At 48.7% G+C, this 27,587-nt stretch overlaps 13 protein-coding genes across 13 annotated transcripts; 2 read left to right on the top strand and 11 right to left on the bottom strand.

Moving 5' to 3' along the window:
- Positions 1-1,381, bottom strand: EV420DRAFT_1638142 (uncharacterized protein; the record flags this gene model as incomplete). Its single annotated transcript, XM_060476799.1, has 6 exons — positions 1-231; positions 285-350; positions 408-527; positions 586-1,081; positions 1,133-1,225; positions 1,278-1,381. The coding sequence occupies 6 exons, from the start codon at positions 1,379-1,381 to the stop codon at positions 1-3; spliced, it is 1,110 nt and encodes a 369-aa protein (XP_060335711.1).
- Positions 1,382-1,426: 45 nt separating this feature from the next.
- Positions 1,427-2,265, top strand: EV420DRAFT_1051245 (chaperone). Its single transcript, XM_060465539.1, has 4 exons — positions 1,427-1,764; positions 1,832-1,927; positions 1,983-2,064; positions 2,122-2,265. Exons 1-4 carry the CDS (start codon positions 1,699-1,701, stop codon positions 2,157-2,159), a joined length of 282 nt encoding a protein of 93 aa, XP_060335710.1. The 5' UTR covers positions 1,427-1,698; the 3' UTR covers positions 2,160-2,265.
- Positions 2,266-4,436: 2,171 nt separating this feature from the next.
- On the bottom strand, positions 4,437-6,026 carry EV420DRAFT_1517055 (uncharacterized protein). Its single transcript, XM_060471985.1, has 8 exons — positions 5,892-6,026; positions 5,811-5,837; positions 5,704-5,753; positions 5,456-5,650; positions 5,282-5,391; positions 5,114-5,158; positions 4,955-5,035; positions 4,437-4,899 (listed from the first exon to the last, which is right to left on the bottom strand). Exons 1-8 carry the CDS (start codon positions 5,930-5,932, stop codon positions 4,813-4,815), a joined length of 636 nt encoding a protein of 211 aa, XP_060335709.1. The 5' UTR covers positions 5,933-6,026; the 3' UTR covers positions 4,437-4,812.
- On the bottom strand, positions 6,004-8,156 carry EV420DRAFT_1517053 (uncharacterized protein). Its single transcript, XM_060471984.1, has 8 exons — positions 7,931-8,156; positions 7,737-7,875; positions 7,617-7,702; positions 7,174-7,396; positions 7,036-7,119; positions 6,862-6,972; positions 6,723-6,830; positions 6,004-6,526 (listed from the first exon to the last, which is right to left on the bottom strand). The coding sequence occupies exons 1-8, from the start codon at positions 8,077-8,079 to the stop codon at positions 6,191-6,193; spliced, it is 1,236 nt and encodes a 411-aa protein (XP_060335708.1). The 5' UTR covers positions 8,080-8,156; the 3' UTR covers positions 6,004-6,190.
- A 1,228-nt stretch (positions 8,157-9,384) lies between these two features.
- EV420DRAFT_1517048 (uncharacterized protein) lies at positions 9,385-11,203 on the bottom strand. The gene is made up of 8 exons (XM_060471983.1): positions 10,889-11,203; positions 10,808-10,842; positions 10,695-10,758; positions 10,592-10,639; positions 10,368-10,465; positions 10,219-10,314; positions 10,073-10,164; positions 9,385-10,002 (listed from the first exon to the last, which is right to left on the bottom strand). The coding sequence occupies exons 1-8, from the start codon at positions 11,106-11,108 to the stop codon at positions 9,633-9,635; spliced, it is 1,023 nt and encodes a 340-aa protein (XP_060335707.1). The 5' UTR covers positions 11,109-11,203; the 3' UTR covers positions 9,385-9,632.
- A 1,036-nt stretch (positions 11,204-12,239) lies between these two features.
- Positions 12,240-14,068, bottom strand: EV420DRAFT_1618392 (uncharacterized protein; the record flags this gene model as incomplete). Its single annotated transcript, XM_060475334.1, is given in 5 exon segments — positions 12,240-12,507; positions 12,533-12,814; positions 12,849-13,016; positions 13,036-13,248; positions 13,389-14,068. The coding sequence occupies 5 exon segments, from the start codon at positions 14,066-14,068 to the stop codon at positions 12,240-12,242; spliced, it is 1,611 nt and encodes a 536-aa protein (XP_060335706.1).
- A 202-nt stretch (positions 14,069-14,270) lies between these two features.
- EV420DRAFT_1051204 (other/TTK protein kinase) lies at positions 14,271-17,927 on the bottom strand. Its single transcript, XM_060465538.1, has 10 exons — positions 16,856-17,927; positions 16,704-16,799; positions 16,473-16,652; positions 16,402-16,419; positions 15,872-16,347; positions 15,467-15,820; positions 15,256-15,414; positions 14,795-15,200; positions 14,581-14,738; positions 14,271-14,527 (listed from the first exon to the last, which is right to left on the bottom strand). Exons 1-10 carry the CDS (start codon positions 17,835-17,837, stop codon positions 14,474-14,476), a joined length of 2,883 nt encoding a protein of 960 aa, XP_060335705.1. The 5' UTR covers positions 17,838-17,927; the 3' UTR covers positions 14,271-14,473.
- Positions 17,928-18,015: 88 nt separating this feature from the next.
- On the top strand, positions 18,016-19,572 carry EV420DRAFT_1627490 (uncharacterized protein; the record flags this gene model as incomplete). Its single annotated transcript, XM_060476038.1, has 10 exons — positions 18,016-18,152; positions 18,202-18,269; positions 18,323-18,524; positions 18,580-18,668; positions 18,716-18,767; positions 18,819-18,836; positions 18,894-19,057; positions 19,108-19,180; positions 19,236-19,241; positions 19,298-19,572. 10 exons carry the CDS (start codon positions 18,016-18,018, stop codon positions 19,473-19,475), a joined length of 987 nt encoding a protein of 328 aa, XP_060335704.1. The 3' UTR covers positions 19,476-19,572.
- EV420DRAFT_1517030 (uncharacterized protein) lies at positions 19,305-22,150 on the bottom strand. Its single transcript, XM_060471982.1, has 22 exons — positions 21,711-22,150; positions 21,595-21,650; positions 21,525-21,538; positions 21,440-21,468; positions 21,371-21,380; positions 21,256-21,315; positions 21,195-21,204; positions 21,114-21,131; positions 21,036-21,061; positions 20,961-20,986; positions 20,872-20,903; positions 20,800-20,824; positions 20,727-20,738; positions 20,652-20,667; positions 20,550-20,595; positions 20,399-20,502; positions 20,258-20,345; positions 20,152-20,209; positions 20,077-20,101; positions 19,824-20,028; positions 19,751-19,771; positions 19,305-19,698 (listed from the first exon to the last, which is right to left on the bottom strand). The coding sequence occupies exons 1-22, from the start codon at positions 21,811-21,813 to the stop codon at positions 19,666-19,668; spliced, it is 1,017 nt and encodes a 338-aa protein (XP_060335703.1). The 5' UTR covers positions 21,814-22,150; the 3' UTR covers positions 19,305-19,665.
- On the bottom strand, positions 22,073-24,190 carry EV420DRAFT_1517028 (uncharacterized protein). Its single transcript, XM_060471981.1, has 5 exons — positions 23,637-24,190; positions 23,434-23,586; positions 22,996-23,377; positions 22,487-22,970; positions 22,073-22,436 (listed from the first exon to the last, which is right to left on the bottom strand). Exons 1-5 carry the CDS (start codon positions 23,988-23,990, stop codon positions 22,334-22,336), a joined length of 1,476 nt encoding a protein of 491 aa, XP_060335702.1. The 5' UTR covers positions 23,991-24,190; the 3' UTR covers positions 22,073-22,333.
- Positions 24,191-24,496: 306 nt separating this feature from the next.
- Positions 24,497-26,028, bottom strand: EV420DRAFT_1517024 (uncharacterized protein). Its single transcript, XM_060471980.1, has 6 exons — positions 25,444-26,028; positions 25,155-25,394; positions 25,038-25,104; positions 24,894-24,982; positions 24,784-24,845; positions 24,497-24,726 (listed from the first exon to the last, which is right to left on the bottom strand). The coding sequence occupies exons 1-6, from the start codon at positions 25,639-25,641 to the stop codon at positions 24,669-24,671; spliced, it is 714 nt and encodes a 237-aa protein (XP_060335701.1). The 5' UTR covers positions 25,642-26,028; the 3' UTR covers positions 24,497-24,668.
- Positions 25,373-26,028, bottom strand: EV420DRAFT_1517021 (uncharacterized protein). Its single transcript, XM_060471979.1, has 2 exons — positions 25,756-26,028; positions 25,373-25,703 (listed from the first exon to the last, which is right to left on the bottom strand). The coding sequence occupies exons 1-2, from the start codon at positions 25,996-25,998 to the stop codon at positions 25,659-25,661; spliced, it is 288 nt and encodes a 95-aa protein (XP_060335700.1). The 5' UTR covers positions 25,999-26,028; the 3' UTR covers positions 25,373-25,658.
- A 257-nt stretch (positions 26,029-26,285) lies between these two features.
- Positions 26,286-27,355, bottom strand: EV420DRAFT_1760584 (ribosomal protein S19e). The gene is made up of 3 exons (XM_060480631.1): positions 27,158-27,355; positions 26,957-27,099; positions 26,286-26,902 (listed from the first exon to the last, which is right to left on the bottom strand). The coding sequence occupies exons 1-3, from the start codon at positions 27,178-27,180 to the stop codon at positions 26,592-26,594; spliced, it is 477 nt and encodes a 158-aa protein (XP_060335699.1). The 5' UTR covers positions 27,181-27,355; the 3' UTR covers positions 26,286-26,591.
- Between the last annotated feature and the right edge of the window lie 232 nt (positions 27,356-27,587).

Here is a 27,587-nt window from a genome sequence, read left to right as displayed (position 1 = left end):
TCATGCTGCCTGCTGTTGCACCAGCAATCTTCGACCCCTGACCCCTTCACGAAGACGGTCGAGAACGGGGATTGTTGTTTCCCAGGATATACAGGCGTCAGTCACTGACTGTCCGTATTTTAAACCTGCAGGTCCCGCAGGCGGAATATCTTGCCGCCCTTCAACAAGATTTGACTCTATCATGACTCCCATTATAAGGCTAGCTGTGTCTTGTGATTCCAGCTGACGAGCCTGAACCGGCAATCAGAAAGATCAACAATCATCGTCCGTGCAGGAGCACTCACAATATCATCGGCCACTTCAACCTGTTTTTGATGCTGCTTGGAGCTATTTCCGTGGCTGCAATCAACCTACAACCGCTAATTAGCCGCGAGGCCGAGAGGTGTAATCAACATCGAGTCACTTACCATGATCTTTTGAACCACCCCAGCTTTGGCTAGCTTGCTACCAGCATCTCGAATAAACTCGGCTGCATAGTTTGGTCCATGCGTACCGCCACGGAGGATAATATGCACATCAGGATTGCCCTGGAAATAACGTGAGCGCACGTTCATCAACCACCGTGTCTCATTCATTCATACTCACCTCAGTCTCAATAATACTGCTCAATCCTTCCTTGCCCGTCGACAGGAAAACATGTCCACTGCGAGCAGCTCGACACGCATCAATCGCGATACCCACACTCCCATCGGTGGAATTTTTGAAGCCCGTAGGCATAGAAAGCGCCGATGTCAGCTCTCTATGCACCTGCGACTCCGTTGTTCTCGCGCCAATCGCTCCCCATGACACCAGATCAGCCGTATACTGCGGCGTGATAGTATCCAGGAACTCGCAACCAGCGGGTAACCCCAACTTTGCAATATCCAGGAGCAGTGTCCGTGCAATACGAAGGCCCTTGTTAATTTGATAACTCCCGTTCAAATCGGGGTCATTGATGAGACCTTTCCAGCCCACTGTCGTACGGGGTTTCTCAAAGTAGACGCGCATGACAATTAGCAGGTCTTCGCTAGCTTGGTCAGCGTAGGCTTTGAGACGTCTGGCATAGTCTCTTGCAGCATCAGCATTGTTCACTGAGCAAGGGCTAATGTGACAGTCAGAATGGATCAAACGGAACGTGCGTGCTATAACGTACCCTACGACGACCAAAAGACGATCATCGTCGCCTTTGAGTATATTCGTGACGGCCATACGACCTTGTAGCACAGCCTGGGCTGCTAGAAGGGTTCTGGTCGTTGACGTGTAAGGAACGACAACGATCTTGGAGTTGAAATGCGCACAAAGGCAAGTCTTCCTGCAAGATTTGAGGTGGAATCAGAGGTCGGGTAGCCTTGACGCGGCTGTTTTCCAGCTTCGCAAGGGCATCCTTGAACGGAATCGCCATGTTGAGATCAACCACTGAAAAAAGACGAGAGACGGTTTATATATGCGCCCGAGCTTGAACAAGAAGCTATAACCACGTACTGTTCGGAGAGTTTAGTCAGAGTTATGCGCTTCTCGCTCCGGTCTGTTCGCAATCCAAGGTCTTTTGGATGGAGTTATGCCGCCAAGGTGAGTGTAGATGTCCTGCAACAAAAAAAGTTTTTTTGGAGACAAGTGATCGATTTACGATCGGCAATTGACTCGAATTTTTCGCACGTGATCCAACGCACGACCCTTTGATTCTACCCATCAGTTCGCTCTCGTTTCGTCACTTTCAACATGGATTTCTCCTCTCTCAGCAGCGCCGAGCAGGTGCATATGAACAAGGTCATAGAAAAAAAGCAGGTCAGCTTGATTTTGCCTTTGCTGCGTTACAACAGAGAAACCTTACGATATCGATGCCGGGTTGAAGATGCAAGACTTTCTCCGAATGTACGCTAGCATCGTAGAGCGATGCTTCAACACATGCTGCAATGACTTTACGAGCAAGGCTTTATCGTCGAAAGAGGTCTCTCTTTGTCTTTTTGTCATCGTGTCGAAGTTTTTCGAGCCAAGTATTCCAGGACCAATGCGTGATGAACTGTACGGAAAAGTTCCTCAAGCACGCCGAGAGGGTGGGAACGCGTTTCGCAGAGCTGAACGCCGGTGCGTCATTGCGCTGTATTTCTGTCGCACCCCGTGCTCATGAGAACTTGTTTTTAGAGGCAATGAATGCCGGGCAAAACCAAAACCCGTCATAATATTTTACCCCGTACTACGTAATTTCTGCCTGTATCCTTGTCTGCAATCCTCCTTCCCCCCTTCCTTTCCTTTGTCTTTTGCACCCTCAATCCATCAAGCAGACAGCCCCAAACACAATCTCGCCATTCAACGTTGGCAGCTCTTGACATTTTCTGCCGCCAATCTGTAAAGTCTTACCACTTGTCCAGATCTCCGTTAGTAGGTCAAACCCTGTTTCCGTCTATTCAATCACTTTTGACTCGATTTACTGCCTCTTAAGGCCTCTTTCTGCATGTACCCTGTCAAGGTAGCATGAACACATACCGTTATAGCGGCCCGGCTCACTGATATCTCCCAGAACGCCAGGTTCGACAAAAAACTCTCATCGATCAATGCCCTGCTTTGTTTCTGTCACCTAGAGCTCCGTGTATTAACACTTGTCAAGACGTTTATAGTACGTTAACCCCGTCTCCACCCTCCACGACTAACCGGTGCGATGCAGGAACAGTATCGAGCGCGTCGCGTGCTGGTACTCGTCGGCAGGCAAAGACCCTTGTCAAAATTTCATGGCCTGATTTCTGGCGTCGCTTTCGGGCCTCTCGGTCTGCAGCCAGGATACGCAGCAATCCCCACTCCTCTTCTATGTATAATATCACCCAAACCGCGTCTGTGGACGTGATCTTTAAGCGCGTGTTCCTGATATATTTCATTAAGACCTGACTTCATTCACCGCCGTCCCGGATTCCGAATCTCTATACCCCCCAGTTCTGACTATCTATAACCCTCGTCTGTCTTCTATGCAATGTTCACTACCGGAGACGGCTGTCCACCGCTCAAAACCCCCCGTGACAAAACCCCTTGGCATGTTAGGCGCTAGATACACCACGTTATGGGGTTCTTTCCTGTGCATGTAAGGTACCAGGGCTACAAAAGCTCCCTCAGCTCCTCTTCCTCATGCTTTTGGAAATCTTTTTTCGGTGTTATGTCGGGTAGCTCCGTGTGGTTCACGCGTCTGTCCTGTCGCCGCGGTGCTCTTCTGTGAAATTAACTGTTTTCCTGCTCGCACATATCTGAGAACTTCTAAGGAGGGAACAAACGCCAGTTCGAAGCTTCTGCAAGAACTTTGTCGGACTCTGATAGCCCCGGGACGAAATAGATCGAGCCCGGGACCCTGATCTCAAATTTCCCCTCCGTTAGGTAGTTATCGGTTTATCCTGGTCAGTTGTCACCTACGGATTTAGATACACGCACACAATACGCCGGACACAAGTAGGGGACCAGACCGCAGAAGGCAGAATCGAAGCCGTCGAAACTTCTGGGAACTAACCATAACCGCATTGCGTTTAGTTTGTGTTCGCATCGCTTTCCCACTCGGAAGAACATATATATAAGTACATATATATGACGGGACCTTCGGTCTGCACAGGAATAAATCCCTCGTTTCTACTTACTCTTTTCTTCCTTCTTCCCCGCCATGGCTCATCAGGCGCTCATTGGGCAACCCGCCCCACACTTGACGCTCCCCAACTATACTGGCGAGCCATACAATCTCAAACCTGGGGACAACGACGTCACCACGGCTATATTTTTCTACCCAAGATCTGGGACTTGGGGATGCACAAAACAAGCTTGCCAGTTCAGAGACGCGATAGCAGGTAGGACCGCCCGTCCTCCCATTTGAAGCGAGCAGTTAATTAATCCCTCCCCCGCCACAGAACGACCGGAGTTCCAGTCCGGCAAGGTGCAAGTCATCGGCATCAGCCCAGATCCAGTGTGGAAGCAGAAGCTCTTTGTCGAGAAACAAAATCTGACCGTGAGTGAAGAAGACGTCGAGGTTGTCGGTTGATGACATGAACCTTTTTAGTACCCCGTTCTCAGTGATGAAAAGGGAGAAGCACGTCGGGCATATCATGTAGGCCGAGGGTTATGGGGTCTGGCTGACCTACGGGTCACTTTTGTGATAGACAGCAAGGGGATTATACGGTATGGTTTTCCTTATATGATTTACCGTTTCTCAAGATGATCGGGTTGTACAATAGTGACGCTCTCGACACGACGTCGATAAATTACGCCTCGCACTGCAAGTTTGTCTCCAGGGTGCTAGAGACGCTGACAAAAGAGGGTGACAATACCGCACAGATCTCGGAGCCTGTACCAGACGAAGCTGCCAGCTAACGCAGGGACAAAGGGAAGCACATTAGGGTGATCCAGGCGTGGAGCTTACATGAGAGATCCAATTTCTGTGCATAGTATCTTACATCTGAAGGACTTTATACAATATAATATTAAGCCCTACAACTTGGCTCGTATAACCGCGGCATTCAAGCCCCCAATGATCCCCTCTGCCTCCGTTGCCATCCTGTCGAGGAGAGTTTTACAGGTGGGAATATCGTCGATAAGTCCTACAGTGACACCTGCACTCCATACAGCCATAATCTGGATCCCCATTCTCATAGACCATCTTACCCCTCTGTCCCTGAAACCAGATCTCTAATATCTTCGAACTTCGCGCCTCCAGGACGCCGCTCTAAGGCCACTACTTCCATTGAGATCTTGTTCTTAAAGACCCTGGCAGTGTTGCGTAGCGTACGGAAAATATGGACTGTGTCCGTTTCTTTCGAGGCAACGATCTGGTCCTTGATATTGGGGTGGATCGGACTGGGAAACCGGCAGTTATTCGCCAGGTTCTTGGGAATGAATTTTTAAGAAAACAACCGACCTTTCTACCGTGCACATGAAGCGAGTGCCCATGTTAACGCCCTGGAATCTCCCGATTAATTATTTCTCTTATTTAATAAGGACGTAAGTCACTCACCGAAGCACCAAGAGCCAGGGCTGCAGCGAGACCTCGCCCGTCGGCAATACCACCGGATGCGATATATGGGACTGTGAGTTCCTTTGCGGCCCTTCGCGAGCTAGGCGGGTCAGACGCTCGTGAGAATGAGGGTTAGGACAACGCTAAAATTTATCTGACCAATACCAAGCCGCCAATGTCCTCTTCCCCCGGATGGACCAGCACCTGGAAATAGTTTTCAATCTCAGACAATCATCCATCACAAGGAAACATACATTCGAACCCGTCAATACTTAGTATATCCACGCCCATCTTTTGCGCACTCTGTCGTATTGCATGTCCATCAACGGGATTGACAGTGGGTTGCGTAGAATCACGAACCTTGGCATGCCGTATGGTCGTACACTTGTGCAGTACCACACAGTCTTCAGATTTGAAGAATTTGATCAAGGGTCCAGCTAAGTAAGGGAGAAAGATCCTAATTCACAAACTGATACCCGCTAGGGAAACGGTCAAACGTACGGTTGTTTCCCGCCGTTTCAAAGATACGAACGCCTTCGGACACGGCGGCTCTTGCGTAGCCTTCATAGTCTGGCGGGTTTATACTAGGCAACAGCGTGATGTTCACGCCAAACGGCTTGGACGTGAGTTTACGCGTTTGTCTAATGGCATCGCGTAGAGCGTCAGGGCTCGGTTGCGTTAGCGCAGTGAGAATTCCTAGGCAACGGAGGTTCTAAGTTGATATTCAATGTGAACCTGATCACACTCACCAAGACCCCCTGCCTCTGATACAGCTGCGGCCAACTGAGGCACGCCTACCCTGAAGGAGTGTTATTTCAGGCTCTGGAACCGCGATACATTCAGCGTAATTACTCACCACTGCATACCGCCTTGCACTATAGGACTGGGGCGTTTATATTAGCATGTGGTACGGTTACTGGCGACGGTTCCGACGTACACACTTATTCCTAGTATCTTTGTTACAGCTGTGGTAATCATATTCAAGGCAATGAAGGAGATGCAGAGAGGACAGCGAACAAGGTATAATGAGAGGGACTAAGATGATGGACGAGTTCCGGAAGGATATAAATACCCCCGGCAATAAGAGCGTGATAAATTGTACTACTTAGCCGGTACGTTTCACTCTTATTACTCTATTCCGGTACACTTTCACTGCGTTTTCCATAAGTAAAATAAAACCACCAACAATATTACAATAGTAATCAATAGCTCTGTTATCCCACCACCATGTAAAAACTAGAACAATCCAACAAGATCATCAAAAGGATCCTTCCCTTGGGTCTGGTTGCTCTGCTGCTGCTGCGGTTGCGGTTGATGGGGCTGTGATGGCTGCTGGAATTGTTGTTGCTGATACGGGGAGGCTTGGAGTGTCTGCTGCATGCTACCTTGTATCGGAGCAAATGCTCGCTGTGGTGGACTGAACGATTGTTGCGGTGGGCTGAATGATTGTTGTGGAGGGTTAAACGACTGTTGTGGCAGGCTAAAGGATGACTGCTGCGAGGCAAACATCTGTTGAGATGCAGGATGTGAAATACCAAGCCCTTGTCCCATCCCCGTCCCCGTCGAACCATTCTTATTGCCGACATTGTAACTCGGGACAGACGGCGAACCTGCCCCAGGCGTCGAAGGTAGCATAATGGAAGCAGGTGGTGTAGTAGAAGGTACAGGAGGTGACATCGAAGTAGGCCTTAATAGCGGATTGAAGTTGCCGGCGCCACTAGTTCCCATAGGAGATGGAGCGTACATAGATGTCGCAGTCGGGATTCACATTGAAGTGCTGAGCGAAAGGCTGAGGCTGGGGCTGAGGTTGGACGGAACCGAAGAGCCCAGCAAGGTCATCTGGACCAGATGCCGTTGGGGCGCTACTGCTTGATGGCTGTAGAGTCGTCCAAGTCAATCAGAGAGACATCATTACGGGTAGAAGATAGTTCAGGTGGGTATGGGATTGGCAGCAGTGGCGTAGTCTCCTTTTTGTAGGCCTCATAACGGTCCAGTGCGGTGTTTATTTGATCATTTATCTGTAGGAACGTATCTGAAGCAATGGTTAGCGGGGTTACAGAAGATCCGAAAGGCTAACGAACCCAGGATTCTGGATCATGGGTCTCTGCATCCGATATCCATTTCTGTATTTTCGGCCTAGCAGCGGTTAGTATCGAAGCTACTTGCTGCATTTGGAGGTCAAGAAGGATCGGACTGAAGGAATACGATGCAAGCCCTACCTCGTACACGTCGCCAGAGACAATCCTCTCCCCCCTCTCCGTATCCACATTATCAAGCATCTCATTCAGTAGGATAACCTTGGATTCAAGCTTATTGAGATCAGTCAAAGCTTGTGTCTTGTAATCCGGTTTAGCATCAGGATTTGCCCCCGCGAGAGATTTCATGAGCTCCTGAGCAGCAGCGAGATCTCTAGGCGTCCCTCTACGGATAAGTTCCTTGCAGCTTGGCAGATTGGGCCTCTCTATCCTCCTCCTCAAGCTCCTCGGCGGTTTTGAGATTCCTGAAATATTATCAGTAACAGTAGAGTTCCACAAAGATCAGTAGGACGCACCGCAGCCGTAGCCAAAGAAGACGCCCGCTGAGGCAAATCTCGAAATCGATAGCCTTTGAAACGTCAAGAGCCTATGCATATCCCGGATATTTCCTAAGGTCATCCTTCCACCTCGATTCCACACAGATACCCTCTTTCCACGAGTGCAGGAGCTCGAGAATCCGAGACATGACCGGACCAGGGAACGGAGGCGGTCGCTCAGGAAATCGACGCACTAGCTCATTTAAGAACTCCTTGGTAGGATATTTGGAGGTGAAAAGGGTATCCGCATGATTGTACCAGGGTATCTAACAGGGCGAGAGCGAGGATGGCAATATGTGGATTACGATTGTTCGCGAGGCGCGCTGTGAGCATCGCTGCTTCCCGGGGCCTTTAATGAACCAATCAGCCGTCCACCAGAATTATCATCGACAAAAGGTACGCACGTATTGGCCTTCTTAGTATTGATATAATTGGCAACCTCGATATGGAGAGCATAGTTCGGTTCTGGTAATGAGGGATCGCAGGAGCGCGTTATAAGGGACTCAAGAGGTGACGCTCGAAGCCAGTTGGACGTCGTCGGGCTCGACAGCATTGAGGAAATGGATAGAGGCGTTCTCGCAGGATCAGAAGATGACGGAAACGTCGGACGTGGTCATCCCGAAGCCTTTACCAAGCCGACGCAAATGAGCTGCACAGCATTTTCGTTGATTCTCACGGACAAGTTCCTCTCGATCATCCTCCAGGGGCGTCTAATGCAATAGATTCATTTCTCCCTCTTTTTACAGAGTGATGTTAAAATGCAAATTCTGACAGAGCATTTCGCGTAGTATATACTGCTGTAATATTGCATGCGGTATCATAATAGCGTCCCATTGTTTCCCGCCGGCATCCACTGAAAGAACAAAGGAAGACGCCTCTGTCCTTTTTGGAAAAGTCTGCGAGGGTCCGGCCATTTCATTTTGCTCTTCACTACTCCCCCCTCTTCCACTACTTTTAATTATTTTTATTCTTCACTATGGTGAACGCTCGGCACTGGCAGGCTGGCACCTCAGTACGAACCCTCCTACTCATGTCATTCGAGGTGGCACCTCACTAACAAAACCGCTCAGCGTTTACCATACCCTTCTTGTACCCGCACTTTTCCGCCAAGAAGCTGATCTCAAATGTCACTCCTACTCTCATGTCGAAGATAAGAAGCGGTACGCGTGAATTTCCTCACAGAAAACTTCAGCGCTCATCTCCAGCCCACCCCCAAGGGAACGAAAATGCTCATGGCCTTCCTGCTCCTTTTTAGCCCTCACTGAACGAAAGATTAACGAACATTACCAGGACATACAGTAAGCATCGACTCTGTTCCAAGTCTCACTTGCAATCAGCTCCCCCCCCAGTCTAGGATTAAAAGAGTACAAATGTCATGATTGCGAATTTGAGACTGCGTACAAGGCGGCCTTGTCCGCGCCATCAACAAGAACGCGGAGCCGGTACGTCAGGGACAATGTCCCCGTGCAAAAAAATCGAGCATCGGGTTGGCGGGCCTTCCAGACGCAGTGCCAAGGATCAGCCGTCGAGTTCCCCTCCAGCCTTCCCTTCCCTCACCACCGTTGACTGAAGAGGGGCACACGTTGAGTTCCTCATTCGACCGGGTACGCAACGTGACATCTTTCTAAGAAACACTAATACCAACCATCCATCAGAATGAGCTGGTTTATGGAAGCGGCAGTCCCTTCGAGGCATTGATCGATTTGCCCCATCTCTGCTTGGAGATCGCGGTGTTCGACGCGCCTGTTCCGGAATGGACAGCCGACGATATTCTCGACATGGATGAGCCTATACAGAATATCAGCCTTCTCGAGGCTGTTTAGCTGTCTATAAAATGAGACACGCAAAGACCATGAACCTGTAGAGAAGCCATGTGGTTTTTTCAATCTTTTTCGCGCCAGTCGCTTCAGATATATATATCTTTTGTATTTGACATCTATAATCAAACGGATAAGTAAATCCCAGCACAATATACAACGAACAGATAATCAGGCAGATACACGTAACTATATCAAAGCAGATGATAGCAAAATAGCATAGACTATGTCAGGCGTACTTGCATAAAAGATAAATCCTTCCATCTCATTACCCCCTTCCCCCAGCATATCACTTGGCGTGAGGATATAAATCGTATCCAACCTCCCTATCGACCGTGATTTTGACGGCAACGCTGCTATCATCCTTAACAGCAGGGGTTTGGGAGTTAATCAAGGACTCTTTGTTTTCCTTGACACTAGACCTGTTGTCGCTGTCGGTCCATTCCCCCTCGGGTTTAGTGCGCAGTTCATCCAAGGTGTACGTGTGAGGAGCGCGCGAAATATTCGTGGGAACACCGGAGCGCGTAGAAATGACATGCGTAGTCCGTGATGAGGAGTGGGTCGTGGAACCCATGACAAAGGAACCTCCCTGACTGAGTGTTCCCCGAACGCCAAGGATGATACGTAGAGTCATGGAAGTCGTGAGAACCGCGGCCATGCTAAGAAGAGCAATAAATAAAACCGAGAAAGTAGATATCATCGAAAAGCACATTATATCCGCTGACTTACCTCGTAATAATTGTCTTGACGGGATCTCTCTCGTCGGTGGGTTTCATGATGAACAAAAAGAGCATGTTAGTCATATTGACGATCCAGATGGCCTGCACATGGCGTCAATGATGCAACGGTCAAGATAAGAGGGTGGAAACACATACACCATACAGGTTGAGACCATCACGGAGCATCAACCGCCATGGGCTAAGTGGTTTTGCCTGTAGTGATTTCACTGAGCGCAACAAAGCCAACGCCAACTGATACAGGGTCAATTGATGACATCGAGAATGATAAAAGCGCTCAAGCTCACAGAGACAGTGTAGAGAAGTGTTGGAAAGACCCAGTAAACCCCGACCCAGTTGTCCTTGATACCAGCAATGCAGCCTTGGCCTTCTAAAAGAGGAACAGCTAATGGAATGTGTCACTTGGAAGACCGAGGAAGAAATATCACACCGCTTACCGCGGTAGAAGCCGCAGCACACGGCAGGTCACGACGACTTGTATGGCAAACAGGACTCCCATCCCAAAGAGCACTGGACGACTCTTGTCGTAGATAGGCGTGAATCCGGAGGACATGGACAGCTGGGTACACTGCTTCAACAACTCTGTTTAGTGTTAAAGGCAGCGATTTAAGTACCTGAAGCTGCCGCGAGAAGTATAGCCGTGCAAATGGGCTCAAAGAGGTAGAATTTTTCGCAAGACTAGCGGAGACGTTAATATACCGCGATTAGGATAGCAACCGAATCTCACGGATGAAGACCAGTTGGTATCGAAGAAGGCAACACCTTGTCCAATATGAGATGCGAAAAGCGTATATATTAAAGTACCCACCGACAATGGTAAATTCAATAGGCATGAACAACCGCATGAAATGGAAAAGGATTTTGAGGACCGGCCATTCTGGTGTTCGGAGGAGCTTCCACGTCCTAGGTGACAAGACCAGAGTGTCCCAAGCGGCGACGGTCAACGTGCATACGAAGAAATACTTGTGGGCACTGAGGTGAGGCGGGAGGTCGAGGGAAGGAGGTAGCTGTAGGCCGGAGGTGGACATGATGGCGATGAAGCAAGAGGGACGAGACTGAGTTTTGTTTATATCGACGATGATGTCCGTTTGATGGCGACTTAGGGGTCCTACTGCCTTTTTGAGGACTACCAAATCCGGACTCGGTCTCTTTATCGTCCGTCCAGCTGTAGAGCACTTGGGCCCCTTTGCTACCCATGGACTCATCATCGCCGGTCCCAGAGTCTACAGCAGTGAGCAATGGCAGCAGTAGCGACGGAACTGCTGGCCAGAACACGTCGAGCAGCCTCTATCTGTCAGTAATCCAGGCGCCTATCTTTCTCATGTCCTGATCAACTATTTTCAGATTCACTTTTCTTGCAACACTGTTCCTGCTGCTGATAATATCTTCATCAATAATCTTGCGGTCTTTCATGATGCGACGACGCTTTCAGCGGCATCTGGAAGAAGCGATGGCTCAGGGAGTCATTCTTGCGCCTCACAACCAAGGGTCGAGGAGGAAGCGGCTAGGGAAGGAAACCGAAAATGCACGAAGCTTGGATTGTGCCCTGTCACGATGCTGATACCTGGGAAGATATCATGGTACAGCATATATTTTGGTGTTTTTCATCATCATCTCATCAGCATCATGATTGCAGCCTCTCTCTGCCCAGCCTATTAGGCGCCTCAAACCTTCCAATGACGCAGTCGTCGCAGACAGATTGGCTCGTGAACACGCGATGGAAGGCCCGTCTCAGGCATTTCGTTCGGTGGGACTTCCGGGAACCTGACCTCAGACGGTCACCGGAACCAGAGGTGCCAAAATTCTACGTGATAGATTCGCAAAATCCCTATCCTTCAGGTATCAGTCTTAATCGCCTATGCCTTCTCCCGGATATCCCTTCTTGCAGTTCCTACGATGATGATATACCTGAGGTCGTTGTCGGTATCGCCCGGCGGCCATACAGACTTGAAGCAGATGCGGAGCAGACCTCTTCTTGATGTGTGACTGATACCTTGTACCATGACCCTACTTTATATTCCCTACTAAAGTACCTGTACCTCCCTATATATTTATTATCTTGGTCCGGGAACGACGCATGCACTGATATGATTCTCATCTGCATACGAAACGATCAGCGTATTTATTATCCATCAACGGATCCGACAACGTACCTGCCTCTAGTCGTCGATATCTATATCATCATCGTCTATTTCAATCAACTCCTCTTCTGAATCCGACGGCTCAAAGAATTCAAACTCCTCGAGGTGACCAGACAGCCATTTTTCATCCTTCTCCTCGACATCATCCCTCTCACTCATCAAAACTTTGGAAATTCGGTGCATCAGCACGTTTCCGCGCTTCAACAAATGACCGCATCTTCTTCCCACTGATCCCCGTGGTCGTGACAGTGTGAAGATTTGGGCACAGGACTTTCTGTCCCGATGCCTTGGCACCACAGGCAGAATCCAACAACGCATCGAAAAGCTGTTCCTCCTCCTCACCAAAGGCGTTGAGATTGATTGACCGCAAGTTCCCCAACTGCGACAACAACTCAGCCTGCCGCTGGCTATCGCATGGCAATCCTCCGATTTTCAGGTGCTCCAAGCCCTCCAACAGTGATTTCTTCTGCCCTACCTGGGGCAGGAGGAGGATTTTTACGAATTCCGTGTAATCAGCCGAATCAAAGTCCAAAGCTAGGTGCTGGACATTGGGAACGGATAATATAGGAAGTAAGCTTCGAATATATTCCAGGCTCATGGTGAGCGAGAACCATGTCATGTAATGACGGTATTGATATGAGCTTCGTTCCCCATTGATCTGGTGGTCCAGCGGGTCCAGAAAGACACAGCGAAAGCGTATGAAGCTCCGGGCAGGCGTGCACGAAACTGGAAAACGTTTCGAAAGACGGTCGTACATCATTGGCATGGTACGCCAGTTCGACAGTCACGTAGATCCTTCAGAAATGGAAGCGACGCGTCCCAGTCGATATGAACGCCCCATAAAGCCAGATCTTTGAGTTTTGGAATATTTCCCTGGAACAAAAGCAGGGGTTCGCGGAATTCCGTGGGTCTGAAGACATCGTACTCTTCGCAGTCCTCGTAATGGTAGAGCTGTAGGGCTTCCAGTATAGGCGCACCAGGACAGACCGACAGCCGCTTCATGACGGTATAAATGGACTCGTACTCGCTGACAGGCGACCTTCAAGTAGCCGCCACCGCTCGACATGAGGCAAGCAAGAGGTCAAAAATGGCCTGCCAAGTCATCTTTGGACAGACAAGGAGGGGACTGTACATGATCCGACGCGTCAGCGACAGCTTGTGTTGAACTGCTTATCCTGGACATCATACATGGCGTCGTCGTCGTCATCGTCCCCGTCCCCTTCCGACACCTCCCAGCCATCTGGTGTCGTGCAGTCGATGACAATATCCAGAGGCAGACCCTTGGAACGTTCTATCCAGGCCTTGGATTTGTCGATGGGAGTGTTATACGAGAACCCGAGCGTTGTCCAAAGTGAAGGCTCCTCGACGGCTGCTTCACGCCACCGCCGACAAACATGCGACACGAGCACCTGGAAGGGCAGCTCCGGCGTGTCCTCATCCTCCTCGTCTTCCTCATCCGTCTCAGTCGGTTCCTCGGACTGTTTGTGCTTCCCTTTACCCTTCTGCGGCGACCCCATCTTCACATCTCCATCCTCCGACTCGCTATCCCATCCCTCCATCAAGTCGATCTCATCCTGGAACTCGTCATCCTCATCAAGGTCTCCCTCCTGTTCGGACTCTTCTTGCATCTTCATGCCCAGGTAAAAGATACGGGCCAGCAACTCATTGGGTAGGTCATTGATAGGGCATCCTTGGGGTGGAACGAATGGGTTGTTGGCAAGCATCGAAGAGGTTACTCGTTCCATCGCATCTTTTGGTGTCATCCCAGGGTTTTCGCGCATATACTTTGCGATACCGGCTCCTAGATCCTGTTCGAATTGTTTTTGGTGGGGGTTGATAGGTCCCATCACCGGTCAGCTATGCAGCCGTAGATTGGTAGTGGTATTCGCGTGAAAGAGATCGAGAGTGCACCTAGACGCGGTCAACGTGAAAATATTTTGTTTGCCTGTGCTTTTCCCGGCCCGGTATAAGCCGGACATCCGCCAAAGTCTGCAGAACATAAACGATAACATTGGTAAATACTAAATAGCGAGTTTATCTACAGAGAGCATGCAACGACATTTGCGATTGTTAACAGGTGACCATGGATGTGGGAGATATGCTGAGGAGGAAAGATATGGTTGAGTAAGATGAAAAAGAGCGGCGATGAAAGAGTAAAGTACAATGCAAATGCTTAAATATAAAAAATATACGCGCTTTGACGATGACCCATGAAAAGACCAAAAACAAATAGCCCATATAGCTTAACGGGACTAATGTTCCCCTTCTTTCTTAACGATGAGAGTGCGCAGTTCTTTTACCAGTCGCTATTGAGAAAACGTTAGACCAACATCGACTCTAAACACACATAATGGCGTACCCGGGCATCCTCCTCTAGTAACTTTTCAGTAGCCTCTTTGCCTTCTCCAAGGCCCTTGCCTAGCCTGATACCGTACTCGAGGAGCTGCTTCATATAAAAGGGGGTGATCACGGTCTCATCTTCACCTAGAAGATCCACGATAGTAGGAGTCGGCGGCGCTACAGAGATTCAATCAGGACCCTGCGACGAACGGAAAACATAACGGATGACTCACGATCTTTCATCGCTAACCAATCCTGCTCTAAAAGTTGAGGAATTGACATCCGTTCCTTGGGATTCCGATTAAGACAAGTCCTCATGGACAAAATGATATCCATCCGTATCCGTCGTTTGAGATGTTCTAGCTTTTTGGGGGGTGGTCCATGGCCCGGCGATCCTTTCTGATTCGACGAGGGTACAGTCGGCGTCGCATAGAGAGGGAAGTCAATTCGATGTGTGGCGTCAGGAATCGCCTTCATTTTCTGGAACACCGCTAGATGGTGAAAGGGTGGTTGACCGTATACCATTTGGTAGAGAATACAACCTAATGACCAGATGTCACTAGCGCGACCAACTTTATGCCGTCTCATGCCATCTGGGACTTCAATAGCCTCGGGTGACATATAATTCACCGTACCAATCTTGATGGTTCACCGACTTCAATGGGATTGTCGAGAATAATTGTAACCTGCTCACCTGATGATCTCGCTGAATGTTCGTCGTGTCATTGGCGATGGCATTCGCGATACCAAAGTCAATTAGCTTCAGCTGCCCCTTTACAAGGACAAAGTTGGCAGGCTTCAGATCAGAATGCACGATTTTCTCCTCGTGAATGACATGAACAGCTTGAAGCATCTAGGCGGATTGTATCAGCATATGTACGAAGGCTAAGTGGAAGCTTACACACTTGTTGCCAGTAGTACGCAACCCACACCATGTCCAACCCTTGGCTTTGCCTCTCACTCAACAGTCGAGCGAAATCAATTTCACCGCACTCCATCACCAAAAGCAAGTGACCTTTACTTCCCCCAGGGCCAGCTTTGAGTTCACTGTCGACGAGACCGATGATCCGAGAGTTGCCTTCGAGTCGCTTTAAGAGTGCAATCTCATTCATATATCCAGACATAGTTTCGGAATCAATCTTGTCCAATGACACGCGCTTGATAGCGTACAACTCGTTGGCATGGTTCATCACGCGATATACGCGAGAAGAGCCACCTTTGCCAATCATATCTAGCCGTGCGTAGAGTTTCCTATTAACCTAGTCATGGAGTCAAGAAACGGACAAAACGGTAACAGGGGGCAAATGTACCACCAAATGCCGATTCCCAGGTCCCATAGAAGCAGCAGCGAGCTGCTGTTGCGAAAGCGAAGCCGAGATAGGCTGGCTCGATCCCGTCGACGACGCTTGTTTAATCGAGTGTTGTCGCTGCTGTCGATGCCGTTCCTTCTCTTTCTCTCGCTGCTCATCGCCAGCACCACCGCTTCGCAGATTCTCGCTGGTCGTAGGAGGTTCCGGAGCAGTTGGACTTCTTCGATGCTTAGCATTAACGGACGCTGAAGCCGCAAGATTGTTTGCAGAAGAAGGTTTCGCCGGAGGTACATCAACTGCGGTCGGGGACCCCGAATGGGCCACGCTGCTCTTCAGAGTATCTGACTCTCTACGTCTATGAGTCGCATACGACGGTCGTCCGTTGACGCTGATTACATGGGAGGGAACATGCGTTGGCGATTGTCGGTCTTGAGAAGGATGATGCTGTTCTCTAAATTGCTCCTCTTGAAGGCGACCTGAAAAGGAAGAATAAGTCTTGGACAGTCTGGTTAATTGTAATCGATACATACGTTCAACATCCTGATATTCTGTTGAGTAGTTGTAAGTCCATGAGATCAAGGATGCAGATGCAATAACTAACTTTTGGATTCCGCGCGTTGTTCCGTCTCCTGCCTGTCCCGTTCTTCGACAGTCACTCGGCGAGGGAGGATGCCCGTCTCTCGGTGGGGACCTGCACCCGTTCCTGGACGGGAGGATCGTGATTGAGATTGCTGGGAGCGGGCGTGACTACTAATGCTGCCACGATAAGGCTCATCTGACCCTACAAAATATCTGAGAAAAGGCAAGAAACATCGGGGTGTTAAAGACTTACCACTAAGACTTGCCGATCTCCGTGGCTTGGATTGACTAAGAGACAGAACTCCTTCCCGTGAAGGTGCGCGACTGACAGAGTCGACTTGTGGCTCATCTTTGATAATAGCACTCAGCTCAACGAAGGGAGGAGAATGTGTAAGGAAGACGAACCTAAGTCTGTACCATCATCATGTCCGTGGTCGCTAACTTGCTCATAGCCATAGGCCTCCTCGTCTGTAGATTGGTCCAGCTCCGATATCCTATCAACCACATGCTTTTTACCGGATCCTTTCAGTATTCTTGAATTCCTGTTCCCATTGGCAGAGTTGGAGGAAGACAACCGTCGCCGTGATGACGCAAGATCGCCAACGGGACGTGTACCAGCTGAAAGGGAGGAAAGGGAGGCATAAGCTGGACGCGATGCAGCTAGTAACCGAGCTGCGGGGGAATCGTCAATGGGAGCCCTAGCGCTTGAACCATACAGCTCCTCAACGCTCTGAAGGTCACTCCCACGGCCAATGTTTTCCTTTTCATCCGGATAGGAGAGTAGGTGCTGGCCCTGAGAGTCGGCAGCAGTCGAGGATAATAACCTGGCCCGCAGCTCCTCTCCGTTTCGCTTCTGCCGCGCCTCCTGCAACTCGTCAACTACCCTACGAGGGAAAAGTCGCTTTGCGCCACCGTTAGTCGAGGCGGAAGCGATACTCATCGCAATTGCCGGCCCTGAGGCCACGCGTTGAAACGACCGAGCCATGGAGGGAGCACTGTCTCTGTCAATCTCCCTTTCAGGAGCCACCAGATTGTGCCCGCTGAGGATGGGAAACGCGCTTTCCGACCGAGTAAGGGAAGGCGGTCGAGGTGAGGTGAGCGACACCAAGTCTGAATCCGACGCCCCGTGTGGCCCCAGGACATTGTTCGGTGAGGGTGATGACGCGACAGGCTCTGAAGAGGGCACTACCTCCAGAGGTGAAGTTGCAGGCGAATATGCGGCGCTTTGTCTCTGAGATTTTGGCGAGCCCTTTGATAAGCGCACAAAGTTGCCATCGTCGTCGTAAACGTAGGTGAAAGAAAGGTCAAGTTCGGAGGAGTCACTGGACTCAGTAGATGCAGGTGATGCGGAAGGTTCGCGTCTTTCTTGAGGAGGCGTCGATGCCATGACGGTTCGCAAAACAGGGACAATACCAGTGCTCTCAACAATGGTGCCGCATGTCGGGCTTGTTGAAAAACACGATCACATGACTTTAAGTCTTAGTTAATTAATTAGTTAGTTTCGACTGATCCAGATAAGACAAATGATAAGCTACGATAAGCCTGCTCAATATTTACTTCCGCCAATGTCCCTTCCAATAATTGACATCCTGCCGTATCTCGAGGATAATCATTCTCCTAGCAACGAGACTCAACGAAGGGAGGTAGCCGCTAAGATCCATAATGCCTGTGTCGACTACGGATTTTTCTACCTCGACATATCGTCCTACGTTGATCCACGGGAGCCCGAGGAGCTCACAACTTTGGCACAGGCAATTCTTTTCCCTTCCACAGGAGGAGAAGGATAAGATAGCCCTTAAAAATGAAGATCAAGCTAGAGGTGCGGAGCTTGTCTTCATATCAAGTCAATCGCAGAAGTATCTATTCCTCCAGGTTATGCCAGATTGAAAGAGAATGTTACAAACGGCAAAGCCGACAACCACGAGGGCATTGATTGGTACCGTCCTGTCGAAAATCCGGATAAGACGAAGCCTCTTTGGGGGGAGAATCAATGGCCGACTGTGCCGACCTTCAGGGAGAAATACGAGAAGTGGGTAGACAAGATGAAGGCCTTAGGGTCGATTGTAATGGGAGCGTAAGTACGATCTCGCTATCTTTCGTGTGAACATGTAAATTTAATGTTATTTTAGAATGGCTGATGGCCTTGGCATGACTTCTGAAGAACGCGAAGACTTGTGTAGTCAAGTGGACGATAGCTTTTGGGTGATGCGTGCCATAGGTTATTCTGTTTCTCTGTATCCTGTGATCTTTTTGACAGTGTACCAGGTTACCCTCCTCTGCCCAATGATCATGATGGGTTCTCTTGTGGTGCTCACAAGTTCGTGCTTTGACCACTTCTCCATTATGTACTCATGAGCTTAAATGACAGGGACTATGGCTGCCTTACGTCCGTCTCACCTCCCATACTTGGAACTCAATATTGCTAACGCCTAGCTCCACGCAGATTTCTGTGTACAGACCCTACACCTGCCGCCCTCCAGGTGTTCACACACAACGTAGACGTAGGATCCGATGTTTCCGATCTTCCTGCTGAACAAGGAACCCAAGTAGGCTCGTGGATAAACGCAGATCCTATCCCGGGCTGCGTCGTCTGCAATATCGGAGAAAGTGAGCTCCGTCGACGTCCAGAATGATGTCTGCCTGAATTCTTGTGCCAGTGTGGGAAATCTGGACCAACGGCTTGTACAAGTCCACGCTCCATCGCGTCGTCCACAGAAGCAAGAATTACAGGTGAGTAGGTTCCTCGAAGATTTCAATGATTACATCTTTCAACATGGACTATCAGGGTGTCGTAAGTGACGATGCTATTCCAATTACCATCGCATCAAGTACAGCTGATCCCATTAGGATTCCATTCTTCTTCGAACCCAATTTCGATGCGCACGTAAAACCGCTTGCTGCGGCTCTGCGCATTCAGGCCGGCAAGCCGAATTCAGACGAGAAGGAGTACAAGCCTGTCGTCTATGGCGACTTTCTACTAAACAAAGTCGGGAACAATTTTGCAGACGGCAAGGGAAAGTATTGAATGGATATAAATCTATGGGGAGCAGCTACATACATACGGTTTTAAGGATCTTTGTGGAAAATAGAAGCGTATATTTCAAAGCAATTCACTCTGCCACCCAAATCCACCCCAGCCAAGCTGAAAGGGTCAAAAGGGATATAATAATATTCTACAACTTCACCTAAGACGGAGTCCGACCTGCGTTAACATTTTACACTGCGTAACCTTTCGCATCTTTTGATATCTGTAACATGATCATTAGACAGTAGCCAGTTGTAAACAGAAGAGAAAATCACTTCATGTATGTCGAAGTGCGTCTTCACCGAAATGATATCAGTGGAAGGAAGTTATTGATGGTCAAAGACTTACCTCGTCAGAATCAAATGTGCTTTTATTGACAGTGACGTCCTGTTCAACAGTACGAGAGACTTCAATGTTGATGGGAGGCTGGGTATCTGCGACATTGAAGTGAACACCCGGTTTTCCGGGACCACCGATAGTCGACTTGTGCTGGCTAATTGAACTGTCCTCATGATTAATGCCATGACCATGGTGCGCTTGCCGAGAGTTCAACCTGAAAGGACATTAGTTTGTCGAGACCATGTCCAAACCCTAAACTGACAATGATAATAGGCAATTGATGAACACTGAAATAATACACCGTCAGGTCAGAACTCTGGTGGAAAATATCACCCACGCTTGCTAGACATTAAATGGAAGGGAATCCAGATGACACGAGTAGGTGTTGCGACGAACTGCGTTACTGGTTAGAAGTTGGCATCGCTCAAGGGAGATTAACGAACAACAACGAAATAGGCAAGCTGTACTAATGTCGCGCTGCATCCCTGTGAGAAGAAGATAGCGATCGTTTTGTTGAACCAATCATCCGGCCTACGACCCAATATGAACTTGATACAGAATATAAAAACCAAAGAACTGCTCACTGTATATTTTCAGACCAGTGAGCACCATGGGAGTATAGTTTGAGGGCGATGAAAGTGATTAACGCTCCAAAGAACACGGTTGCCTGCCCGACGGCAACGATTGCCTAGAACAATCATGAACGAATCTGGTATAAAAAAGTGAAAGACATACTTTGTTCGGTGATGCTGCGAGATGAACGAAACCAGCATTGCGGACCCTATCTCAACTGAGTTGCCAACACATCCAAATAAGCTTAGTACGTGAAAAGCGCACATCATCACAGTCATGGCTGAGTTGACAATGGTATCATCAGATCTTCGTTTCGAGTACCAGTCTCGGATAACATACCGAGAGTAAGGGCTAGGCATCGCCAAAGTAATGAGCTACGACCGAAATAACCATTTAACACCGAATGCCTTACCAAATCCAACAAGACACATGATAGCCTGGAAAATATGTGAAGCCTAGCAACGGATAGACAACGCTAACTTACAATGATGGAGGTGACTGTTACGTTCTTACTCACTGCGACCGCATCAAATGAGTTAATAACTCATTAGCATGCGGGAAAGTTGCACGTACATTTCCACACTCGGGACGCGTAACATCTGCCATGTAGTCAGTACCAAAGCCCAGAATGAAGATAGAGCACTTAACAATTGAACAATCAAAATTAAAGCCGCCTAGTCATTTCTATCAGAAATCAGCACTACTAAGATGGAAACAGCGCCGTACCGCTAAGGTGTTTTCGGCCTGCGTTCCCGAGTAATTTTTTATCAGCAAAAGGAAATGAGCGGAGAGCATTATCACACATACGCAGAACGCACTGTTGGTATCAGTCAAGCGGAATTCCTCTAGAAACTGCAAAGACACATACCTTGTCGCATCTACCATCGCTGATGCTAGAGGAAACGTCGTCACCAGATAATAGTAAGCTCTACTCGTCCGTCAGCATGTTCATACGTGTTTCAAATGTAACTCCCGAAACCAACGTTTGTGAAACTGGGTGTATGAGCCGTACATTAGTGATCAAGGAGATGAAGAAGAGCAAGAAGCTGTACTTAGAGCTGATGAGGCAGTATTGAGTAAACTGCATCAGGAAGATTAGGATAATCAGCGACACAGGGATGACTCGAGTCAACGAACCATAGGAACGCCACCTATGTGAAGCGTCGTGAGCAATCCCGACCGTAAGAAAAGCGTGACAGAAGCATACCGCTGCTTTCATGATGAAAATGTCCTTTGGATATCGAGAAAAATAGACATAAGTCTCTGTTATCAAGCCCAAATCAGGACTTTGAAGACCATAACGAGATCCAAACATGAACTCACGAAAGAAAGTGAAACCATAACCTATCATGGAGACTATGAAGCCAATATAGAAGACCCCAAACGTATCGTCCACATTGGATTCCGCTGCGTCCGAGGTCGTCATGATGAGAAGAGTCAAAAAACAAAGGTGAATCCCCGGTTTTTCAGCCGATGTCAGTGGAAGACAATTTGAAAACGTAAAATAGAGAAAATTCTAGCCCGGTAATTTGCTAGTTCTCGTTACGTCCTTTAACGGAACTAGCGTCGTGGCAGTAAGAGCTAATTGATATGAATAAATCATGATAATGATGAGGCACTTATATTATTGATGGTGATGTTCCGATCCAAGTATCTGGAAGTGGAAAATTTGTCCCACAAAAAGTGGACAAGACCCTTCTGGCACAACCCTGAGATTCGGCACCCGTAGCCGCACAGATTGCAAGGTACTAGCGAGGCACCTCGAGAGCGGGAAACACAGCCACGCAGCCTTCAAATTACAATCTGGTCCCTCGTAGATCCCCAGTCAACCTAACAACGACCCGCAAGAGCCCGAAAGGCGACCTCGGCTCGCGTCGATTTCTGTATCAACACTCATATGACTGCTCTAGAAATCAAGGAACGAAATGAATGTACATAGGTGTCATTTATTCGACATCTTCGTCAGACTCAAACAGGGACACAAACTCTTTGAACACCTTCATCCTGTCACCTATTGTGCGCTCAATGCGGCCGTCGGCTATATGATACCTGGATATTATTTGAGAGCGCGCGCACACAGAAATCAGATAATCACTTACCGCATCACATGGCCCGACTTATCGCAAAGTTCAGCCCATTCTTCGTCAACGTCGACATCCAAGGCTGCGCCGTCTATGAACATGATCTTGTAATGGCCACCTTGAGATACGCGAGAACCCTGTCTCACACACCACCCCACAGACGGTATAAATCGGGCCTCGGAGCCTGAGGTTTGAGAAGTGCAGCTTAAGCCGTGCCGCCTTGCTGTTGAAGTAGTATCATCGGCCATCGCAAAGTTCGTCACTAGGCTATATGTTGATGGATCGAGATTTTCCTTCTCCTTATTTATCGTCGTTTGTGGGATGCGACCGGACGTAGAGGTGGTAAGGGGAAATTTCGGCGGGCGGGGAGGTACAGCAAAACTCCTGTTAGTAGTCAAGGAAAAGGCAAAAGTCCGTGTATGTGTTTCTTGTCGTGCGAACGATCCTGTCGTCTTCAAGTGGTTTCTTTCGTTATAAGTGGGATTCACAGCGTTGAGACAACCTGTCGTGAGTGAGATCTTGCCTACTTTGGGCTGTGTTCAGTGACCAGATTCCAAGGCTTTCGTAAGTATCGCAAAGATGTAGGAATTTCGCCAGGAGATCCAGCCCGTTTCGCTCATCTTGGTCCAAGTCTTGGAGATCCGATGCTGGAATAGAGTAGTTGAAACCTGTCGTCTGAAATGTCTTCTTCTTCCACTCTTTAGAGTGTGTATCGGACTTGCAAACGGCTATCTCCATCGACCGAGCCTTTCGTGACAACTGGATTCGCATTCGGGCAGTGTCAGCGACATCGCCCTTGTCTGTTTTTGCATCCGAGAGAATAGTGGGTGAAAAGAAGAGAAGCTCGACATCTGCAATAGGTTCGTTGGCCATTAGAGTGTACTTCACGTCTGGATCATGTACGACGAGCTATGCAGCCAACACTAGTTAGAGACGACAGCGTTTCTGCCTGAATTTGACTGTACCTTTGGTGATCGCTGTTTTATTCGATCGATGAGTCGACCGGCATCATTATATTGCTTCCAGTATTTGTCGGGAAGTTGATCAATGTGGAATTCAGCAGTAGGCTCCGCTAGGCAACACGGAGTACTCAAGTGAGGCGCGCTGAAGACTTTTATCTTGGAAAGGTGAGTATATAAGTTATTACAAAGAAGATAGACATATGTACCTGTGCGCCTTCGGAACTGATGATTAGTACTTCGTCGCCAGCCTTGCCTCTCCGTCTTTCTCCTTCTCTGAAATCAACGAGTAAAGAACGAGAAGGAAGTATAGTTACTTGACCATGGACTGTCTTATGAGATCTCTGACTAAGGACGGAGGTGGTGAAGGTGGTCGGGCGAGTCGTTCCAATGGGAATTGGACTGGTGTCTGCCGCTAACTTCCGAGGGTTGCTCGTCGTCGGTCGAATGTTTGCGTCGTCTTCCATTCGAATCGTAGTAGCGCTGGGTTCGCGTGAAGGACGTCTTGCTAAAGGTCGAGTCTGAGAATAGGGTTCGTGGGACCCCGATTCGCGTCTGGTCATGGAGGATACATTAGTTCCAAAGTCGCGGCTTGATGACGAAACGATTGGCGGCTCCCGAGAGTAGATGGATGGCCGCTGGGGTAAAGGATCCGATACGACGCGTCGGGCGGGTTCCGAATCGTCTGGTATGGACTTGGTTAGAGTGATTTCGTTGCTGAGCAGTCTCCTGAGGTCGGCGTTGCGTGCTGCGCCAAGTGGTTTGCGATTTCCTACGGGTAAGCGTATCTGGGCATAGAGCGGGGTATCCTTTCTGTCTGGTGATGTCTGTGTCGAGTCAACATCGTAATAAGCTTCTGACACGAAGAAACATACCTGTGTTCTTCTTTGCTTGTCCGCGTTTTGGGAGAATATGTGTTTCGCCGGGATATTCATACTGGAAATACGATGGAAGCTGAGAACCAGTCGCGTTGAGGTACGTCGCTTGGCGGCGATGGTGGACAGAACCAAAACGTCCCACGTGCGCTCCTTTAGTCGACGATCTAAGAATACGAAACCCGATCGTATGGTGGAATGGCTGGCTACGCCCGATGTCCTTCCAAAATGAATTCTTTGAAGCTCTCATTGGTAGTCAGTTAATGTTTCTAAGTAAGTAAACGTTGAACATTGCACTATGGAATACTTTCAATACAAGGAGAATACACAAAAGCGAGATCAAGGATTGGAAACAGCGAACTGGTGTTATCCGTTGTAGGTCTGTGGGTTCCCCCAAAGGTCAAAAGTAGAAAATTTCCAGAGGCTGTAAAACAAGGCTCAGCTCTGAGATTCGGCTGATGGTGAGCATATCCCTGCGTACCTTTGATTCCACCGGCCAAGCACGTTACGGACCATCCACATGATAGGCGCAGGCGCAGGCGGCTGAGCACATTAACGGCTTCCTAAAGGGCAAGCAATATATTCACTTACCCAGCGTGGTATCTGACCATAGTCATGGTTCGTGATTGTGAAAGGAAAGACAGTCAGTGGCCCTGCCTTTTTGACGTGTACCTTTACATCTTGATCAGACAAAGTCAGTACTATACACGCCATCATTAGATCGTAAGCAAGCACCTGCAATCAGCTTGTCCAACGTAGCTCGGTCGAATTGGTGCATTTTGCCGGGCGTAATGGTAGGAATCTGAAAAAATTATGTAAATAGGATTTCAATTACTGGAAAGAAAGACGTACCTCGTCCAAAAGGTGCTGAGCACAACCATCTGCAAAGCCTCGAAGGAGGGTCCGGAATTTCGTGGCATCATACTTCTCCTGCTTTGCCTGGACCCTCATGCAGTACTCATTAAACTCGATCATCTGAGGTAGGAAGGCTCTGTGTTGCTCCTCATTGCTATGCATATCCAACTTTTGTTCTAGGATGGGGAACACGACTTCTTCCTCCATGTCATGATGCTCTTTAAGCGCTCGAGTCATCTACGAACAGTTAACATCACTGAATAGGAGATAAAATACGTGCGCTTACCACAAGACAATAACCCATGAATGATGCCTCATCTGCAGGAGTCACCTTCGGGGCGTTGATATAGGCTGAATTAAATCCTCTGAGGTAGCAGTTATGCGTGACAGCCATGTCCCAATAGAAGGACTCTGCGTAGTCGCCTGGTTCGCCTACAACAGTAGGCACTTCACACAGCGCATAGAGAGCTTGCGGGTCTGTCATGAAGGAATCTAAGGAAGTTAACCCTGAGAATAGGCGCTGATTTTATCCCCCCATAAAAGCCTCTATCCTATTGATTGAGAGACAGCATCAAAGGGTACCAATATTAGACTCAACTGAATGTTGCGCAGGCGATCTGACGCGTCTGCCTGATGCCGGAGAAATATGAAATGACACGTCCTCAGGTCCGGTATGCTTTAAGTTAAATACCTTTAGTATAGGGAAGATAAAGTCAATGGCATGTAAAGCGTGAGACGCAGAGGAATTAGCAGGAACTGTAGCAATGACGTAGCATATGGCGATTGGTATGAACGACATCAAGAGGGTGAAAAACCTTCTCATTGTTGATATGATATGCATCACGATATCAAATTCTAAATTCTCCTGCGAAATATGGAAGTAAATAAAAGAAACAGCGAAAGGAATGAGTGTACCTCCGAGTCGGCCAATATCATCCTTGAAGCTTGCCTCTCGGGGGGTAAGCTTTAATTTTACTATCAAATAAACTTGAAAAATGGCCAAAAGTTGCGCTGAACCCTAATCATGCAAACCTAGGAATCATACAGTAACTTCAAGTTGCGGTAGATTAGTTCAATTCTTGCCACCTCAAGCCGTCCGATTCTTTGGAAGTAGGGAACTGTATCATCAGCAAAAACAAGGGTAGGACCCAAAGCCCATGCTTTCCATGTCCATGTCCTTCCTGCCTATTTGCTTGCTGGACGAATCAGAGCTGCCACGGCACTTAGCATAGAAAGCCTTGAGACAAGCGCATCTTCAAAGTTAGATGTAATATTATGGGATACCTGTCTTTCACCGGCGTCGGAGACATCACCATAGAGTCTAACGGAAGATAAAAAAATATTTTCAGCCGCGCATATTGCATACCATAGAGTGGAAATATAAGAACATGCACAAGACCGTATGCAAGCGATGGGAAAGGGAGCAATAAGAATTTACTCGTCGTCTTCCTCAGCTTCCTCTTCCTCATCTTCCTCCTCATCCTCCTCACGAGCAGCCTCAACGACAGCAGTTGCAATCCGGTCCAAATCCCGTTGACCATCTTGGCTTATTCTACGGCCACCCCGCTCGGTTTGCTCCAAGACACCGATCTTCTCCAGCGACTGGCAGATTTTCCGTTGAACAGAGGCGGATGCATCTTCGTGGTGTGATGGACGGTTTCCACGCCTGTTACGGCCACCATGAAGTTTTGCAAGGGCACCAATACCGACGTCCTTGCGGAGGTATATGTGACGGGCGACAGCAGCTGATTATTGCGATAATCAGTCCCTAGTTGTAGCTAGCATAATTTGCGACGTACCTGCGCGAACGTAGTACCAGTCGGGGTCGTAGGGGGCGAGCTCCTTGAAGTGGCCAGTTTTGACGAGGTCAACCCATGTTGGAACCTCAAGTTTTCCGGATCGTTTTAGGTGGGAAGCATATGCGGCAATGAAAGCCTCAGCGCTATGCACCAGCAAAATTGTTAATTTTCGCCGCTTCCAAGGGTGGAGAGTACACACACCTAATGTCTCTTACGCCCGGCATGTTGTGTCAAAGTCTTGATGTTGGTGAACGCGGAGGACGGCGAGCGCGACGATTACAACTTTCTGTGTATTGCCAAAACGCAGGCCGAGCCAGGCGCTATCGGCATACTCCGATAAACTGTACAGTTGCGGATGACTAAGGATTTCACGTGATGTTTCGGGAAAAATCGGAATTGGATTCCGCGAAATATTCCTGTACGATGCACGCTTCAGCGCTTATAACTTCACGACAGTATCAAGGCTGTATTCAGTTCATTGCAAGGCAGTGGGTGGTGACTAGAATGTGTTTTCGTCTGTAACCTACCTGTCGACGTACTTTCTCCTTGTACCGTGCTGGTCGTTTCCAATGAACGTCTCTTTTTCTCCAGCAGTGCCGTATCGACGCAATATGTGGACAACCACGATCTG

This window comes from Desarmillaria tabescens (assembly GCF_030435595.1).
Source record: "Desarmillaria tabescens strain CCBAS 213 chromosome Unknown EV420scaffold_6, whole genome shotgun sequence".
NCBI classification, from domain to species: Eukaryota; Fungi; Basidiomycota; class Agaricomycetes; order Agaricales; family Physalacriaceae; genus Desarmillaria; species Desarmillaria tabescens.
Note: the sequence above shows the minus strand (reverse complement) of the source record. Positions and strands in the feature narration are given on the sequence as shown.